Source organism: Mesocricetus auratus, unplaced genomic scaffold (assembly GCF_017639785.1).
Source record: "Mesocricetus auratus isolate SY011 unplaced genomic scaffold, BCM_Maur_2.0 Super-Scaffold_100007, whole genome shotgun sequence".
NCBI classification, from domain to species: domain Eukaryota; kingdom Metazoa; phylum Chordata; class Mammalia; order Rodentia; family Cricetidae; genus Mesocricetus; species Mesocricetus auratus.
Window position 1 is genome coordinate 84,074,338 of NW_024429191.1, and position 19,033 is coordinate 84,093,370.

Sequence of the window (19,033 nt, forward strand, 5' to 3'; positions counted from 1 at the left end):
ATAGGATCCCAACAGATACAGCATAGTCAACTGATCAATCAAGTTAAAGAAGACCCGATCTTGGTACAACAAATCATAATCACCCTATCAAGTCAAACCCCCTGGCTGCAGTGATCCTCCAAATCACGGAGGACTAGACTTAGTTAATGACAGCCAAAAAGGGAGGTACCTGTGCCTGCCTAAGGGAAGAAGGGTTGTTTTTATACAAACCAGCATGGCCTAGCAGGAAAATGCTAAACAACTCATAAAAAAAATCAAACCTGGAGAAAAGGTAGACAACACTCTATCTTTGGTCCCTGCCTTTTCAGCTGTCTCACTGAGTTCTCTCAACAAAGACTACAAGCTTGCACCTCCCAGAGGATCACTGTTCTTCATGGCCAAAAGCTACCAGCCCCTATCCCACCTGGAAGGGACTTCAGCCTGCTCCTTCCACCACTGAGGCCATCACCCGCCTCCGGGCTCCCTGAGCCCCCCCCCACTACAACCCTCCTCCCTTCTTCTTTTTACCCTCCCAGGGTTGGGATATATTGTCTAGTAGCCTCACTTCATGAAGACTTGTGTTAGGCTGTACTGAGTAATAGCCCCTAGCCATAAAGAATGGCTCAGTCCTAGCCTGGCTGGTTCCACTCTACCTGCAGAAATGGTATGTCTGGGTATCAAAAGAACACACTCTGTTTCCAGTTTCCAGTCCAACCACAAAAATCACTGTAACACACGCGCGCACACACACACACACACACACACACACACACACACACACACACACGTACATACGTACATACATACGTTCCCCAGCCCCTATAAGCATGTCCAGTCTTCAGCCCTCAGAAAGGTTGAGGCCCCTCCATGTTCCAACCAAGCAATAGCAGCCCGTTGTCTGGCCCCTGCCTCATCTTTCTTACAGTGGTGTCATCTGAAGCAGAGAAAGAGGCGGAGGACAGTGGGTGCCACTGGAAACAGGCTATGGGACCTTGAGATGCAAGAACCTCCTAGTGTTGGCAGAGCAGAACCCAGACAAGACATAGGGGAGGGCTGTGGTGCAGTTGAGTCTGTAGAGTGCTTGCCTGACATGCTTAAAGCCTGGGTTTGGTCCCCAGCACTGCATAAACCTGCTATGATGTGCGCCTGTGATCCCAGCCCTTAGGAGACAAAAGCAGGAGGACCAGAAACTCAATGTCACCTTCAGCTACACCGTGAGATTGAGGCACATGACAGCCTGTGTGTGAAAGAGAGACAGAGACAGAGAAATAAGGGGACATGGCTGGGATGGGGAATAAATGGGACAGAAGTTTAAATTATAAAGGTGGGCTAGGAGGGAACAACCTTGTCATTTACTAACCCCTGTAGACACGGCAAGCAAGTCACCTCCTCTACTCCAATTTCAACCTTAGCCTACTCCATGCCACAGGATCTGTAGACCATGACGCTCTACAGCAAGGGGGAAAGGGCCAAAGAAGCAAAGCAAAATTGCGACACCAGGGGTGGTGACACACAACTGTGATCTCAGCACTAGGAGGCTGAGGTAAGAGAATTTAGAGTTCAGAGGCAGTCTGGGCTACACAGTGAGTTCAAACCTACCTTGGGCTACAATGTGAGGACCCTGTCTCAAACCAGATGGAGCAAAGTGAAGTAAAAGATAAGGCCCAGAGAGGCAGACATCTGGGCCTTAGGTAGTAGAGATCAGACGGTAGGTGACGACACCCCCTGGCTTTTCAGGCTGAGTCACATCTTTCTGAGAGGCTCAGTGATCCCATCCGTAAGTGGGGATGCTTTGAAAATAACACATAGTTTGCCTCCACAAGTTGCCGAGGCAGTCAGACCCCTAAGGAAGTGCGGACTTTCCAGAGACTTATGGACCACAGCCCTCCCCACCCTGGGGCCACAGTTAACATCCTTGGCTCAACTCTGTCATGTACACAGGCCAGCTCAGAAGAGCTATAGGGGTGGGTGAGCCTACAACCCAGGATCCCTATTCAGACACCAAAGTGACTTTGGACTGACAGAGAATGTGACCTGTGGCCTTTTTCCTGGGCCACAATCCCCGGGCTGGGCTGAGCCACTTCCTTCAGAGTCCCAGACCAAACAGAACAAAACCCCTATAGTGAAATTTCAGAGTGGATGATGGGTCGGATTTTAAGACAGAACCCTTCCCCATGTGCAGGCACAGAAGCTCTCAGGTAGAAATACCCCCATGGGTAGAAGAGATCTGGTCTCTCCCGTTAATGTCCTAGGAGAAAGGGACTCCTAACAGCGCCCATTTACAATCAGTGCCTTGGCCTCATGAGTCTGTCAAGTCAGCTGTGCCGCTGTGCCTCATTTGTAATTTTTTTTTTTTTTTGGTTTTTCGAGACAGGGTTTCTCTGTGGCTTTGGAGGCTGTCCTGGCACTCGCTCTGTAGACCAGGCTGGTCTCGAACTCACAGAGATCCGCCTGCCTCTGCCTCCCGAGTGCTGGGACTAAAGGCGTGCGCCACCAACGCCCGGCTTCATTTGTAAATCAAAGCAATTTTTTCAGGTTTTTGATTTTGGGGAGTTGGTTTTGTTTTGTTTCACACAGGAGCTCACGTAGCCCAGGCTTCTCTCAAACTTGCTATGTAACTGAGGCTTGCCTTGACTACTGATCCTTCTGTGTCTGCCTCCCAAAAGTTGGGGTCATAGGCACCAAACTCAACCGAATAAACACTTTGAAAGCAAACAATTAGAGATGTAGTGTGATGTAAAACCAAACAGTTTGGGGTAGAAAGACCTCAAACCAATGATGGATCACTGGATTTTTAAAAAATTATCTCCCTGCCAGTCAGTGGTGGTGCACACTTTTAATCCCATCACTCAGAGGCAGAGGCAGGCTGGTCTTTGTGAGTTCAAGGCCAGCCTGGTCTACAGTCTACAGCGTGAGTTCCAGGACAGCCAAGGCTGTTACACAGAGAAATCCTGTCTTAAAGGGAAAAAAAAGCATCTCCCCAATTCCAACAAATAGCAACCCACCAAGATCTAAGACTATGTTCTGGAACAATCTCCTACAACCATGTTTCTAAATAACACCTCTTGGAATCTTATAACACCGTTTTTGTTTTTAAAAAAGGCCAAGACTGAATCCTTTGAAATATTTTTCTCAGTCATTACAAAAACCAACTCTAAGCAGTCTGAAACAAGCTAAGAATCTCAGAAAAGACACCAAACATGAAGCTACATGAAAAACTTCAGGACTTACAGTTCTCCTGAGCCTGGAGGCTTGAATCTGGAAGAGACAGAAAAAAAAAACCCTGTTGATTTCATTAACGTCAAATCTCAAGAAACAAGAGAAAAGTCGGTTAAGAACTCACAGAGAAGCAATGTGAGCAGGATCGCCTGGTGCATCTTGCTGTCTGAGGCCCACCTCAGCTGCATCCTGAGAGGAAGATTCTCTCAGACTGAGGCTCACAGTTAGTTCTGCCTTTTGGCCATGACTCGGGGGCAGAATTCTCTTCTCCGTCACAGATCAGAAAGCCACTGTGTGAAAAGCAGAAACTACTCTGGCGGCTTCTCTAGGCATCCACAGAGAGACCAACTCTGGTACTTGTCAGGTAATGGTGGCCATAGCTGGAAACCAAGAACAATGAGGTCTGGGCTGGCCTGATATCTCCTCAGGAAATGACTGGCCTTCCGGAGGGACCACGGAATCCAGTGGCTTTGTCTAGAAGAGGAGAGAACAAAAGGCCAGAAGTGACTTTTGCCTCAGAGTTCTTGAGTCCCTTGCCTCATCTGGGTTTGGGAACCCCGCAAGGTGAGGAGTCCTTATTTCCCTCCCCTCGGCTTCTACCCAAAGTGCTTTAGTGGGATACCCAGTGAGGGCTGTCTGTCTTCCCCGTGGGGGTCCCCAAGGGACCTGTGTCCGCACAGAGTAAATCTGGGCCTCCTGTCCTTCCCTAGCTAGCTCTTCTGACAGCTTGCAGTGTTTGTGAGGAGCTGGTGACTCAGTAGAAATAGGGACTCTCCTCCGCCTCCACAGTGGGCTCTAATCACTGACTTGGGCACCATAGAGAGCCCACTTGGGTCATACATACGTGTCTGCATGTATGTGTAGTCCGTACTAGATCACAGGGAGGCTTCTCTCTCCCACCCCAGCTTTTTTTTAAACGTTTATTTGTTTGTGTATGTGGCAGTGGGGTAAAGTACATGAGTGTCACTCTGTGTTTGGGGGGTGGGGTCAGAGGCCAAACTGTAGGAATTCTTTCCTTCCCCCATGCGGGTCCCAGGATCAAACTCAGATCAAACTTAGAGCATCAGACTTGGCAGCTGGCAGCTTTACCCCCTGAGCCAGACTGCCTGCACCCTTTTATTGATGTATCTCCGTGAGATTATGAATATATGTGTCAGAAGAAGGGTGTCTGTGTGTCTGTGTGCACCTGCAGGCCAGAGAGGGTGTCTGTCAGGGTGTCAGGGTCTCCAGAAATGATGCTCTCTTGCTGTTGGGATCTGAACTCCAGTCCTCATGATTGCTCAGCTAGTGTTTTTTGCTGGTTTGTTTTGGTTTTTGGTTTTTGGAGACAGGGTTCCTCTGTCTTGGCACAGGCTCTGTAGACCAGGCTGGCCCGGGGCTTACAGAAATCCGCCTGCCTCTGCCTCCTGAGGGCTGTGCCACCACTGCCTGGCTTTCAGCCAGTGCTCTTAACTTCTGAGTCATCTCTCCAGGCCCACTTCTCCTTTCCCCCTCCCCCCATTTTTTGTAGTCATAGGGATTAAACCCAGAGTTTCCGGAATCCCAAGCATGAACTCTACCATTGAGCTAACATTTCCCGTTCCTTTCCCTCATCCCTTCCTTTCTTCTGATTGGGGGCCTCTGGCTAAACTGCCCAGGCTATGGTTGAACACAGTCCTCCCATCACAGATAAATAACCGTGATTACAGACATGCGGGTGCGGCAGCCTTGCCTCCTGGGGAATGTTCTAGACTAGAAATTGGTTTCTTTCGCTGTGATATTTGTTTTTGTTTGTTTGTTTGTTTGTTTGTTTTTACGAGACAGGGTTTCTCTGTATTGTTTTGGAGGCTATCGGTCCAGCCCAGCCTCGAACTCACAGAGATCCACCTGCCTCTGCCTCCCGAGTGCTGGGATTAAAGGCATGCCCCATCACTGCCCCGGCTTCGCTGTGATATTTGAAACATTGTTACGCTCTCTGGGGGAGAAGCAGGCACTAAGCCTCCATTACCCAGCCCTGCTGACCCCTCTAGCTTGGAATCGCATCACTTCCTTCCCTGCCCCAGGCTTTGGTTGCTGAAATGTAAAGTTCCCAGAATGCCTTTCCCATTGCTGTTTGCCCGCTGAAGCATCCCTTCCTCTCCTGTCTGCTGACTAATTGTTACTTCCTCCTCCGTGGCCCTCCCTTCACCTCCCTCATCTTCTTCAAGCCAGGCCCTCCCTACGCTTGTAGCAACAGCCTGTTCGCCTCAAGTAGACTGACGCCTCCAATCTTGCAGGGAAAGGGATACGTACTTAGTAGAAGCATAGGTTGGATTAAAGAGATGGCTCAGAAGTTAAGAGCATTTCTGTGCTTTTGGAGAACCAGAGTTTGGTTCCCAGCACCCAGATCAGATAGCTCATCACTGTGTGAAACTCTAACCACAGGGGAGCCAAAGCCTACTTTTGGCCTCTGAGGACACACACACACCGTAGACATTCATATAGACATATAATATACATAAATAAAAAATTTAATAAGCTGCCGAGAGTGGTGTTGCACGCCTTCAATCCCAGCCCTCAGGAGGCAGAGGCAGGCAGATCTCTGAATTCAAGGCCAGCCTGATCTACAGAGCAAGTTCCAGGACAGCCAGGGCTACACAGAGAGACCCTGTCTTGGGAAAAAAAGATAACAATAAATTATAAAGGCATTAGTTAGAGACTAGAGCTGCAGCTCAGCTGGTCGCATGCATGCCTGGCATTCAAGGAGGCCAGGGTTCAGCATCACATAAATCAGGTGAGGGGTGATATTTGTGATCCCACTTGGGAGATGGTAGCAAAGGATCAGAGGCTAAAGATCATTCTCAGCTACATAGTGAGTTTAAGGACAGGCTGGACTTCAGAAAACCCTGTCTCAAAACCAACGAACAGAAACACATGAGTCAGGTATGGTGGCACACACCTTTAATTCCAGGATTCTGGGGGCAGAAGCACACAGACAGATCTCAATGAGTTGCCAAAACAATACAGAAAACTAACAAAAAAATCCCAAGGAGTATTAGTCTGATGTTTGTCTGATAGTGATAGGAATTACTGTATTGTCAGAATTGGATTATTTCTGCTTTGATGGTGTCTTCTCCTTCCTTCCTTCCTCCCTCCCTCCTTCCCTCCCTTCCTCCTTCCCTTCCTCCCTCTCTCTCTCCCTTCTTTCTTTCTCTGTTTTAGGAACAGGATCTCATATTGGCTGGCCTTGAACTCAGTATATGGAGAACTCCTTGCTTCCTAACCCTGCTGCTTGCATCTAGCTTGTGGCAGCCGGCTGCAAGTTGTTTCTGATACACCACCCCACCCTTTAGGACATCCAGGGGTCACCAAAGACATTATTCAGTGAGGACTGGCCTTCTGTATCTCAAGGTAAGAGCCAAAAAGTGGTGATTCCCATCTAGAAAATCATTCCTGGCTCTGATCTGTTAGATAGATATTTAGATAGATAGATAGATAGATAGATAGATAGATAGATAGATAGATAGATAGCCCTGAACATGGAGCCCCGCCCCTCCCTCGCCTCACCCCTCCCTCCCTCCTTTCTTCTTTTCCCTGTCTCCTTTCCTGCCCTCTCTTTCTGTTTGTCTGTTGCTGGGGTCTTTTGTTTTTATTATTTTGAGGCATGTCCTCAATCTCATTCAGGATCTCTCTATTATGTAGCCCTGGCTGTCCTGGAGCTCCCTATGTAGACCACACTGGCCTCAAATTCACAGAGATCCACCTGCCTCTGCCTCCCGGGTGCTGGGATTAAAGTTATGCATCACCATGACCACCTGAGGCCACATTAAAAAAAAAAAACAATAAATAGAAACTGCAGAGAGGGCTCAGAGGTTCGGAACCCTTGCTGCTCTTGGAGGGGGCCTGAGTTTGATTCCCAGAGGCTACCTAGGGGTTCACACCTGGGAGCTGACACCCGCGTTGACCTCTGTGGTCACCAGACATGGGGGGTACACACATACATACAGCCAGGAAAGATAAACACATTAAAAGTAAAACAAATTAAAAATGATAAATTAAGGGCCAGAGAGATAGCCAGTGGGTAGAGGTACTTGCCACCAAGCTTCATAACCTGAGTTTGAGTACCGAGATCCACGCAACAGAAGGAAAGAATTGACTCCCACAAGCTGTCCCCTGAACTCCACACTAGCACTGTGACATGCATGTTCCCCCCCCCACAATAAATAAAACTGAAAATGTATTGATTGATCAGGTTGCTCTTTATTTGTGTGTGGTCTTTTTCCATCTTCTCCTTTCCTTCCCCTTCTTCTCAGTGAAATCCTTGATGTGATTCAGGCAGTGGTGGTGCACGCCCAGTGCTTGGGAGGCAGAGGCAGGCAGATCTCTGTGAGTTCGAGACCAGCCTGGTCTACACAGCGAGTTCCAGGACAGGCTCCAAAGCCACAGAGAAACCCTGTCTCGAAAAACAACAACAACAACAGAAAAAACTACAACAACAAAATCCTTGATGGGAAGATGGACAGGGAAGGTTGTCTACAACTATTATCTCCTTGGTAACAGATCAAAGGTCTGACTCCTACACAGAATGAGTGCCCTCAATGTGTCAAAGTGTCAGTCATACAGGACCAGATTCCTGAAGGACCCTGTGGGGACAACAGACCTTGGCCAGAGACCCATTTCCCCATCAGCCTGGGACCAGGCAGCTGTAAGACAATGTTTACTAAAAACATGTTTACTAAAAACAATACAATGCCCAGGGCAATAAGTTCCTGAAAAGGGCTTGCCCACTAGAGCGCCATGACCTCGACCTTTTCCAAAGACTAACCGCCTCTTCTGACCCACCCAACACAGTCTCTGGTGTCAGGGCAGAACCAGGCAGGGGTAAGACGAGCAGGAGCTTTTCTGGAGGAAAGCCTTTCTTGGGAAGTTTTCTTGAGCCTTCTTGAGGAGCCTTCTGGTCTCTCTGTCATCAATCCCAATACCCTCGCCACATTCTCGGATACAGGTTGCACAGTGGGTGCAGCAATTGGAGGTCTCACCGACATGTGAAGGTGAGGTAAATGGATGGGGTCATACCTTTTGCTGGCCAGGGACAGATGGGGGAAAATAGGAAAAGAAACGATGGGAAATAGTCCCTGGAAGTTTAAATTACAGTATCAAGTAAAAAAGTTACTTGAAGAACAGGGGACAACAATCAAGGCTAAAACCATGGAAGGCTTTTTAAAATGGATTGAATGAGCGAGTCCATGGTTCATTACTGGGGGAAGCTTAAATGTCCAAGATTGGGAGGATGTTTGCTAGGATCTTCAGAGAACCTGGTGTTGGTGGCACACTCCTTTAATTCCAACACTCCGGAGGCAGAGGTAGGTAGGATCAAGGCCATCCTGGTCTATAGATCGAGTTCCAGTACAGCCTCCAAAAGGATAGAAACCCAGTCTCAAAAAAAAAGAAAAGAAAGAACAAAAAAAAAAAGGTAAAATAAGAAAAAAAATCTTCAGCCCTTTTTGTCTGATCCACTTGAGGTCAGGAAAGTAAAGGGGAACTGAGATATCTAAAAGGCTGGCCAGTAAGTAAGGTTATGAGGATGCATTAAAAAGGGGTACCAAGCTAGGGGTACCAGATTAAATCTCCAGGCCTCTGTCTGACAAAGGTCAGGAAAGAAAGAGGAACCTGATAGATCGCCCTCAGTTGGAAGGTGGATTGGATTAAATCTCCAGGCCTTCGCCTGACAAAGGTCGGGAAAGAGGGGAACCTGAGAGATTGCCCTCAGTTGGAGGGTGGATTGTTTAAATCTTAAGGCTTTTGCCTGAGGGAACATCCTCAGTTGGAGCATGGATTGAAAATGGGTGAAAAACTGGGCGTTGATGGCACATGCCTTTAATCCCAGCGTGCCTTTAATCCCAGCACTAGGGAGGCACAGGCAGGCTGATCTCTTGAGTTCAAGGCTAGCCTGGTCTACAGAGCGAGTTCCAGGACAGCCTCCAAACAATACAGAGAAACCCTGTCTCGAAAAAAAAAAATATGGGTGAATCAAAAAAATTGGTAACAGTAAACGAGGTACTAGTATTAAGTAAAGAAAAAGGAAAAGACAAAGGTATATGGAATGGAAAAATTTTGTTTGCATTTAAGTTCTATTTTGTGAGTCATCTCTAAAAACTTTTGGCCAAAGGCCTGGCCTCTCCACCTTGCATCTACAGAGTTACAAGGAGTAGGTACAGCTGTACCCCCTGACTGTAGCTCAAATGGAGGAATGATGAGGGGCATACAGGACTTTTTAACCTTTTTAGTTCAAGGATTGGCTGGAGTTGTTCTTTTACATAGATTTCAATTAAGGAAGTTTTATTTCAACAGACTAATCATGACCTAGGGAAAAAGGATGACCCAAAGATGCATGTATGTTCTGAATGTATGCTGTGGCCACACCGGTATATATGAAATGTGATTGTGAATGCATGAGTGTGAACTGCTTATATGATTAAAAGGATACTTAAATCCCTTCAAAAATAGTTAAAAAGCTACCTAAATTGCTTTAGATATAGCCAAAAGGAACATCCAGCCAGTCGGTTATTGTCTTAACAGAAAAGTTAAGATGCAAATGAGGCCTTGTCAGCTAGTGAGAGCTCTACCAGTTAGACTGGGAAATACTGCTCACAGACTTCAAATAATTTTCAAAAGTTATTTGGGACACAGTATAGTTTACAATCTTTGAGTGATTTTTCAGAAGTTTTTGGGAAATGCCTAATGGATATGTCCTTTTTAAAGAGCATCTACTAATAACCTAGAGAGGGATCCCAATTCACCTAGATAGTTAACTAAGGAGGGTAGACAAATCCTTCTACTGTTATGATCCAGCTTCAACAGTTCAAACAAAATTTAGAAAATAAAAAAGGGGGAGTAATGTCCCCAGTCCCCACATGACTCATCAAATAATACATTCCTCATTTAAAAAATTTTTAAATGTGCCCAGCACTCGGGAGGCAGAGGCAGGTGGATCTCTGTGAGTTCGAGGCCAGGTTGGACCGAGAGCCTCCAAAACAATACAGAGAAACCCTGTCTCATAAAACCAAAAAAAAAAAAATTTAAATGTGAATGCCAGTGAGCAATCTGCTTCAGACAGATTCTGTCATGATGGAACTTGAGCAACTATTGCTCAAGTCAAATGGAGACATCCATGCACTAGACAGTAGAGAAGATCCTAATTTGGGGTCGAGGGCATGTTTGTGTTTTCTTGCAGGAAAAGAATAAAGCTTCAGCAGCTGTCAGAACATTTAGTGAGATGCATGGAGCAGAGAAAAACTGGACCTGAGACCATGGGAGCCTACCTAAGCCAGTTTGAGTGAGATCTCCTAAATCAGTGTTCCTGACCCTTGATGTCATCGAATCTACAGCCCAAAAAAGAAAGAAAACAGTCAGTTCGAGATTTCCAGTTTCTCAACAGGCCTGCTGCATCAACCTCCCATACCCATGAGTTTTCATCCTGAAGCCAACAGAGAACTGGAAGATTAACGGTCTGCCCTTGACATACCTTGAAACAATAGAATTCATTTTGCCAGTTTTTCCCTTTGGGGAAAAAAGGATCTACTTAAAACATTTGGACATTGGTATGGACTGTGATGAGTGGCAAAAGCCCCATTTCAGTATTTGAACAGGACATGGTCACTTGAAATATCAGCCTTGGTGGTTCCTGTTTCTGGAATCGCGCGTATGACAGTGTATTTATCTGGAGAAATGCAACTTGTCCTAATGCGACAAAAAGGAGACTTTGGCTCAAGTCTCATATTCAGCTGAGGCTGCTGACGTTAAATCAACAAACTGCATCACCACAGGAACAAATTGGTGCTCTGTGGATAGTGCAACAAGCCTCTTGTTCATATTTTTTATAATGCTACATGTGTAACATCAATGATTGTACCTAACGTATCTGTGCAAGTGCACTTTCTAAATGCTTTCCTGAGTAGATCTTGGAACGACTGTAAACTTTATCACTGTTTTGACCATCAAATTATAACTGTAAATCACATACGGGTTACCCTTGTAACAGAAGAAGGCTGGTAGAATGTTATGGCCCAGATCTGGGCATGGGTACGGTGATGGAGAGGCGCTATGTCAATGGGGGTCCTGGAAATGGTGGCAGTGGCGGTAGTCATTCTGGCTTTATGCCGAGCTCAAACGTGCCTTGTTCCAGAGGCAAGAGATCCGTCACCAAGTATTGCTCAGCTTAGCCCATGGCAATCCCGGTAGCCATGAAGTCTGGTTACAGATGATTTAAGGATGAGGTTCTTCGATGACAGGCAACCTGTGGGGAAGAGACCTCCTGCCTAAGACAGGGGTCGCCAGGTCCCCAACGGACAGACAAGGGAGGGTGACCCTACTTGACCTAAGCCAGGAGTGCCTCATCAGACAATAAAAAAAAGGGGGAATTGTGGGGACACCAGACCTTGAGCAGAGACCCACTTCTCCATCAGCCTGGGACCAGGCAGCTGTAAGACAATGTTTACTAAAAACATGTTTACTAAAAACAATACAATGCCCAGGGCAATAAGTTCCTGAAAAGGGCTTGCCCACTAGAGTGCCATGACCTCGACCTTTCCCAAAGACTAACCGCCTCTTCTGACCCACCCAACACAGTCTCTGGTGTCAGGGCAGAACCAGCCAGGGGTAAGACAGGGAGCAGAAGCTTTTCTGGAGGAAAGCCTTTCTTGGGAAGTTTTCTTGAGCTTTCTTGAGGAGCCTTCTGGTCTCTCTGTCATCAATCCCAATACCCTCGCCACATTCTCGGATACAGGCTGCACAGTGGGCACAGCAGGACCCTGTGTCTCTCACCTGTTCCTCCTTCCCCCTCCCTCCCCAAAGTCACCTGAAGAAGTACAAATGGTTGTCTCCATGGGTTGTACTCCTGCCTGAAAGTGACATAGGCCCATGTCACACCTAGAAAGCTGCCCACTGGCCTACACTTCTGGAAATAGCCTTTAAGCAGCTGCAGTAGGCTGGAGGGCAGGGGGAGAGGGGAGGACGTGGCAGACCCCTTCCTCAGATGCCAGGCCAGGCAGGCTATAGTGACAACAAGCATGAGTCATAGCCATGCTCCCCTCACCCTCGCCCACCTGTTTCCAAGGCTCTGAGGCACCTTGGAAAGTGGGCAGAAGACAAATCCCCCATCTGCTGGCGTCAGACTCACCCTGGCCATCGTATATACCTGCAGGAGTGCGCAGGCCAGAGAGTTCTAGTTTCTTCTCTGGGGTTTTGGAACTTAATGCTTTGAGCTCAACCCGAACCTACAATGAACTAATATGGCTATCTACCCATTGCTCGGATTCATCAGGAAGTTCCTATAAGAACCGGCATTCGGAAGCCACTTAACCCACAGAGCACGCTGTCAGCTGCAAACTGGAAGCTGCAGAAGGGTTTCAGGAGTCGAAATCAGATAGGTGTGAGTCCACACGGCTCTCATTCAATGCCCCAAAGAAGGCAGAGAAAGTGGGCAAGCAGAACTGAGCAATAAAAACGGATACATTTTTAAGATGGTAAAATTGCCCCTGTAGGAAACTGTGGACATTGATAAAGAACAGGTGCTGTGTGACCCAAAAGAAGGAGGGGTTATCTGTGCTTGGTTAAAATGTCCAGGAGGCAGCCATCTGTGATGAAGGAGGGGTTATCTGTGCTTGGTTAAAATGTCCAGGAGGCAGCCATCTGCTAACCTCTGCAAAAGCACCTGGAGGGCTCAGGCACAAGGCAATTACATTGCACATTCTGGCAGTCAGAGCTGGGGGGCGGGGAGCAAAGGTCACCTTCAGGGTGAGCACTGCTTCCTAACGGTACAATAATAGTATACAATAATAGTATCGGTAGCTGTGGGTGTTCCTCCTGGGAGGCTCTTCTCACCCTTGAGAGTTTACCTCGAGTTCTGGGGGCACTTTACTCAAAGAGAGGGGGACTGGAGAGATGGTTCAGCCGTTAAGATCATTTGCTCTTGCAGAGAATCCGGCTTCAGTTGCCTACACCTACATGGAGGCTCACAACTGTCTGTAACTCCAGTTCCTGGGGACCCAATGCCCTCCATGGCACGTGTTACACACACCTACATACAGGCAAATAAGTAAATAGTCATACACATTTAAAAAAAGAGAGAGGAAGAAAACAGCCAGCTATGTGGTTGCACGTATTCTTATAATCCCAGTATTCTGGAGGAAGGTATTTTTTTGTTGTTGTTTTTTCTTAAGTTTCAGGACATTCTGGGCTATACAGTGAGACCCTGTCTTAAATATAGGTAGAGGTAGGAGAAGTTCAAGGTCATCCTCTACTACATCACGAGTTGGAAGCTAGCCTGGGCTATATAAGATCCCATCTTAGAGCAGACAAAGAACACAAAACAATAACAGCCTGGTTTGCTGGTAGGTACTCAGAAGGCTGGTGCAGAAGGGTCAAAGCTTCAAGGCCAGCCTGGACTTAGAGGGCGAGCTCAAGACCAGCCCGGGGAATTTAGTGAGAACTTGTCTCAAAATAAAAATCAGAAAACTGGTCAGGCATGGTGGTGCACACCCTTAATCCCGGCCCTTAGGAGGCTGGGAGAGGTGGATCTCTGTGAGTTCAAGGCCAGCCTGGTCTACAAAGCAGGTTCCAGGACAGCCACAGATTTTCCATAGAGAAACCCTGTCTCAAAAAATAAACACAACAAAATCAAAAGGAGGAAGCTAAGTAGATGGCTCAGTGGTTCAAAGTACTGGGTTCAATTCCCAGCATTTACAGGGTGGCTCACAACCATATGAAACTCCAATTCCAAGATATCTGATACCCTCTTCTAACCAGCTAATTAATGGTAACCATTATAATGAATGGAATCTCATTTGGCAATAAAGACAACACCATGTGAGGCCTGGTGCATGTGGACTACCTTGACAACACTAAGTAAAAGATGCCAAGCATGAAGGGCTAAATGAAGGACTCTTTTGATGGAACCTTTGAAAGGGGCAAATCTGCAGACAGGAAATGGGTTCTTCATTGGCCAGCTGGCTCTGGAGATTGGGGTGAGATATGGGCTTTGTGGTATGTTATCGGGGTAATGAAAATTGTGGTGATGGTTTTATAATTCTGAAGATATTAATAGCGACCGCATGAGCTCGACATGTTGGCTCATGTCTGGGAGACAGAGGTACGGAGGACTGCCATGCGTGCACGGCCATCCTTGGCTACATAGCTCTGACTACGTTAGCCTGAGCTACAGTGTTAGAGCCTGCCTCAACAAACAAAAAAAGCAAACAACCACTAGAAGCTAGGCTTCAAATAGACGAAGGGAGCCAGGCAGTGGTGGTGCACACCTTTAATTCCAGTACTGAGAAGGCAGAGGCAGGTGGATCTTTGAGTTGAAGGCCAGCCTGGTCTGCAGGGCGAGTTCCAGGACAGCCTCCAAAGCAATACAGAGAAGCCCTGCCTCAAAAGATCAAAAGAAAAGTGTTTTTTGGTTTTTTTTGTTTGTTTGTTTTTTCGAGGCAGGGTTTCTCTGTATTGTTTTGGAGGCTGTCCCAGAACTCGCTTTGTAGACCAGGATGGCCTCGAACTCACAGAAATCCACCTGCCTCTGCCTCCCGAGTGCTGGGATCAAAGGTGTGTGCCACCAACGCCAGTTAAGAAAAGTGTTTTTGAGACAGAGTCTCACTATGTAGGTAGTCCAGGCTGGCGTCAGATCCACCTGCCCCACTGAGTGCTGTTTTTGTTTTGTTTTGTTTTTTAAAGGCAGGGTCTCATGTATCACAGGCCATATAACTAAGGATGACTTTGACTTTGAACTCCTGATCTTCCTACTCCTATCTCTCTTTCCTTTAAAAAGATTTATATATTTTTATATTATACGTATGTGTTTTGCCTTTGCACACCTATGTGAACCACATGCATGCCTTGTGCCTGAAGAAGCCAGAAGAGGATATCAGATCCCCTAGATTAGAATTACAGACAGTTGCGGGCTGCCCTGTGGGAGCTCAGAGCTCTGGGTCCTCGGCAAGAGCAGCAAATATCCTTAGCCACTTAGCCATCTCCCAGCCTATTTTCGGTAACTCTATGGTATTACGTATGGCAGCCCAAGGGACTAACCCACACATAGGGTAGCATCACCCGGGATGGGAATCGGAACCTCACACTTCGGGGGGTCGCTCTCAGCCTCCCACATGGAGTGTCGTGATCCATGTTACAGGTGCAGCAATCAAGGGCCAGCCGGCTTCTCAGAATCCCATCTTATAAATGCTGATCCGTTTGGAACTCCACAGTAACTGAACATCCTGTGCTTATATCAGCCTCTCAGGACCTCGTGGGGGTGAAGCCTGGCTCTGGAACACTCTGCACAGAAATCCCAGACCTTTCCAGGGCTGAAGTAATCTGTTTCTTACTATCGTTTGTCTCTCAACTCAGACAGCACTGGGTGAGGCTGGAGACTTCAAGGGGACAGGATGCCTCTCCAGAGCAGGCCTGGGGCCAGAGGTCCAGGGAGGAAGCCATAGAACATGGAGTGACTCTGGGCTTGACACCTAGGAAAGAGACTGAAGGCTGTCCTGCCCTCGGGAGCCTTGTGGGAGGCGGGTTCATCAGCTGATCTTTCCGTACTGAGTCATAGTTTACAGGCTGAGTGAGTACTTGGAGGCCTAAAATAAAGGTCCCCACGTGAGAGATAGGAGAGGTTCTCTCTCTCTCTCTCTCTCTCTCTCTCTCTCTCTCTCTCTCTCTCTCTCTCTCTCTCTCTCTCTCCTCCCTCCACTAGACAATGCTGTCTGCCTACCGCACAGTTCCTCTACTACTCTTTCGCCTCTTTGGTTAGTTTCATTTGTTTAGTTCAGACAGGGTTCCTAGAGTCCTGGCTAACCACCATAGATCATCATCCCACACACTCCACACCCCCATCCTCCTTCCTGCAACTCCAGCGTACCGGGATTACAGTCAGACACCATCATGCCTGGCTCCTAAGGATGTTGTTGGGTTTTTTACCTTGTTTTTTATTTGTTTTGTTGTCTCTTTGTGTATCCCTGGCTGTCCTGGAACTCAATCTGTAGACCAGGTCAGGCTGGCCTTAAACTCACAGAGATTCACCTGCCTCTGTCTCCCAAGTAGTGATTAAAGGCATGCACCACCACTGCCTGGCTACCCCCCCCCCCAGGTTTTTAAAGACTTTAAAGACAGTGTCTCATGTAGACCAGGCTGATCTCAAACTCGCTATATAGAGGAAGATGACCTCAAAGGCCTGATCCTCCTGCCTCCACAAGGGCTGATGTGCTTGGAGGAGACACCAAGCAGTTTACAGGATGTTTTGGATGGAACTTTTGTGTGTGTTAGACAGGGACTCTATCAACTGAACTATATCGCCAGCCCCTTAGTCAAAACCCTTTTGAGACAAAGGTCAGCTACTACACATATCTCACTGTGGCCTGGCATCATTTCCCACACTCTTCTCCAGGAGGTCAACAGGATTCCTCAGGAGAGAGGGCATGTTATATATCATGTGTCGTCTGTATGTCTGTGTGTGTGTGCATGTTGTGTATCTGTGTGTCTGTCTGTGTCTGCGTGCCTGTACCTGTGCCTGTGGTGCATGCCTGCAGGTGCATTCAACCCATCCATCTGTCTGTGTCTGTGTGCCTGTGCCTGTGTTGTATGCCTGCAGGTTCACTCAGCCTGTGTGTCTGTCTGTCTGCCTGTCTGTCTGTCTGTCTGTCTGTGTCTGCATGCCTGTGCCTGTGGTGCATGCCTGCAGGTTCACTCAGCTGTGCAGTAACACGTGGAAACCAGAGCCTGACTTTGGAAGGTCTTCCTCCACTTTATGTTTAGAGGCAGGTTCTCTCACTGAAGTTGAAGCTTGCCATTTTGGCTACATTGGCTGGTCATTGGGCCCCCAGAATTTGCTGGTCTCTGCCTCCCAAGCCCTGGCGTTACAGACAGGTGACACCACACCAGTTTTTGTGTAAGTGCTGAAGAAACTGAGATCCTGATGCTTGCACACACAGCAAAAGCTTTGCCCACTGAGCCATCTCCTTCCTGGGTTTTAACTTGAATGCAGTAGATGGGGGCTGCTCATGCTACCATAGCAACCATGATGCTATTAACAATCAAACCAGCTCCCGAGTGCTTTTTGTCCTCCGCCTTCCTTCTCTCTCCTTTCTATCTCAGACAAAAGGAAATTTGGTAAAATACGAGGAAGTCTCTAATTGGTTTATCACAAATTTAGGGAGCAGTTTACCCTGCCAGGAACAGCTCAGGAGAAAATGGCTGTGGTTATCTAGAGGTCAGTGAGAGAAGCGTGGGTACAAACAGTAACTGGCTGAAAGGACAGGCAGTCACCAGCTTATCACCGGGTTTTGATCCAGACGTTTAAATTGGCGGCTGAGCAAGCTGACAAATACCTATTAAGTTCTCTTTCCCCAAGACCGATATGCACAAGGAAGCTGAAACTGAACCAGCAGGGTGTTAGGGGCTGGGCAGGCAGCTCACTGACTAGACACAAGGAGATAAAAGGACATGGGTTCCAGCCTGGGAAAGGAAAGAAGGGGGAGGGGAGGAAGGAAACGGAAGGGGGAAGTGGAAGGAAGGAGAGAAGGAAGGAAGGGAGGGAGGGAAGAGATTAAGCTTTTAGCTTAAGCCCAGAGTCTTATCAGATTTCTGGCCTTCAGGTTTTGAACCCCTTTGGCTTGGGGGTGGGGGGTGAGGAGGCTAAACAGCTTTCCTTCCCAGCAGGTAGGACTGGGCAGCTGCTTGCCCACTGGGATTATTAAATCCCAAATCTGCAATTTTTACTTGGGAGGTAGGGGCAGGAAGATCAAGGGTTCAAGGCCATTCTCTGCTCCATGGCACTTTTGAGGGCAGCTTGACATACGGGGACTCTATCTCCACACACGTCATACTGCCCCAGCAGTGTTACTACCTTGACATACGGGGACTCTATCTCCACACACGTCACACTGCCCCAGCAGGGTTACTACCTTGACATACGGGGACTCTATCTCCACACACGTCACACTGCCCCAGCAGTGTTACTACCTTGACATACGGGGACTCTATCTCCACACACGTCACACTGCCCCAGCAGGGTTACTACCTTGACATACGGGGACTCTATCTCCACACACGTCACACTGCCCCAGCAGGGTTACTACCTTGACATACGGGGACTCTATCTCCACACACGTCACACTGCCCCAGCAGGGTTACTACCTTGACATACGGGGACTCTATCTCCACACACGTCACACTGCCCCAGCAGGGTTACTACCTTGACATACGGGGACTCTATCTCCACACACGTCACACTGCCCCAGCAGGGTTACTACCTTGACATACGGGGACTCTATCTCCACACACGTCACACTGCCCCAGCAGGGTTACTACCTTGACATACGGGGACTCTATCTCCACACACGTCACACTGCCCCAGCAGGGTTACTACCTGGCTAATGGCCCAGGAAAAGGAGGCAGTCATTTCTGAAAATTGGTGGTGGACTGTAATAAGGACATAATAGTATAAATAAATTAACAAACAAATACTAAAAATAAAATTTTCAATTAATAAGTAGAAACAAAAGTAATTAATAATAAGTGATGATAAATGATCAAGAATAAAGCAGACTCCTAGAGGTGGGGGCACAGAGTAGTGGCTGGCTTTATGCTGCCCCTCTACAGTTTGCCCCCATTTCTGCAAACCAGCTCTGGGAATTGAAGAAAAGAAAACAAAGCTTCATTAAAATACCAAGAAATGGGGCTGGAGAGATGGCTCAGCAGTTGAGAGCACTGACTGCTCTTCCAGAGGACTTAGGTTCAATTCCCAGCACCCACATAGTAGCTAACAACTGTCTGTTACTTCAGTTCCAAACCCTGTCTCAAAAAATGAAATCAAGGTTAGGGGTGTGGC

At 47.6% G+C, this 19,033-nt stretch overlaps 1 protein-coding gene and 1 long non-coding RNA gene across 8 annotated transcripts in view; one reads left to right on the forward strand and one right to left on the reverse strand.

Annotated features, from left to right (window-relative positions):
* Pecam1 (platelet and endothelial cell adhesion molecule 1) overlaps window positions 1-3,573 on the reverse strand; it is a 56,746-nt gene extending 53,173 nt beyond the window's left edge. For 5 of the 6 annotated variants that reach the window (XM_040749958.1, XM_040749957.1, XM_040749953.1 and 2 more), the window contains exons 1-2: window positions 3,323-3,572; window positions 3,211-3,237 (exon numbers count right to left, since the gene is read on the reverse strand). In XM_040749958.1, the coding sequence (XP_040605892.1) occupies window positions 3,211-3,237; window positions 3,323-3,386 (91 nt within the window). In that variant the 5' untranslated portion in view covers window positions 3,387-3,572. Of the gene's footprint in view, window positions 1-3,210; window positions 3,238-3,322 lie in introns of all 6 variants that reach the window. The other variant, XM_040749954.1, reaches the window with a different exon arrangement.
* A 57-nt stretch (window positions 3,574-3,630) lies between these two features.
* Window positions 3,631-8,362, forward strand: LOC110340889. Of its 2 annotated transcripts, XR_002382723.2 has the most exons (3): window positions 3,631-3,762; window positions 6,379-6,567; window positions 7,470-8,362. It is a non-coding gene; the product is annotated as an uncharacterized LOC110340889 (long non-coding RNA). The 2 variants fall into 2 exon arrangements; XR_005878469.1 differs by lacking the exon at window positions 7,470-8,362 and having other exon boundaries at window positions 6,379-7,396.
* Window positions 8,363-19,033: the final 10,671 nt, after the last annotated feature.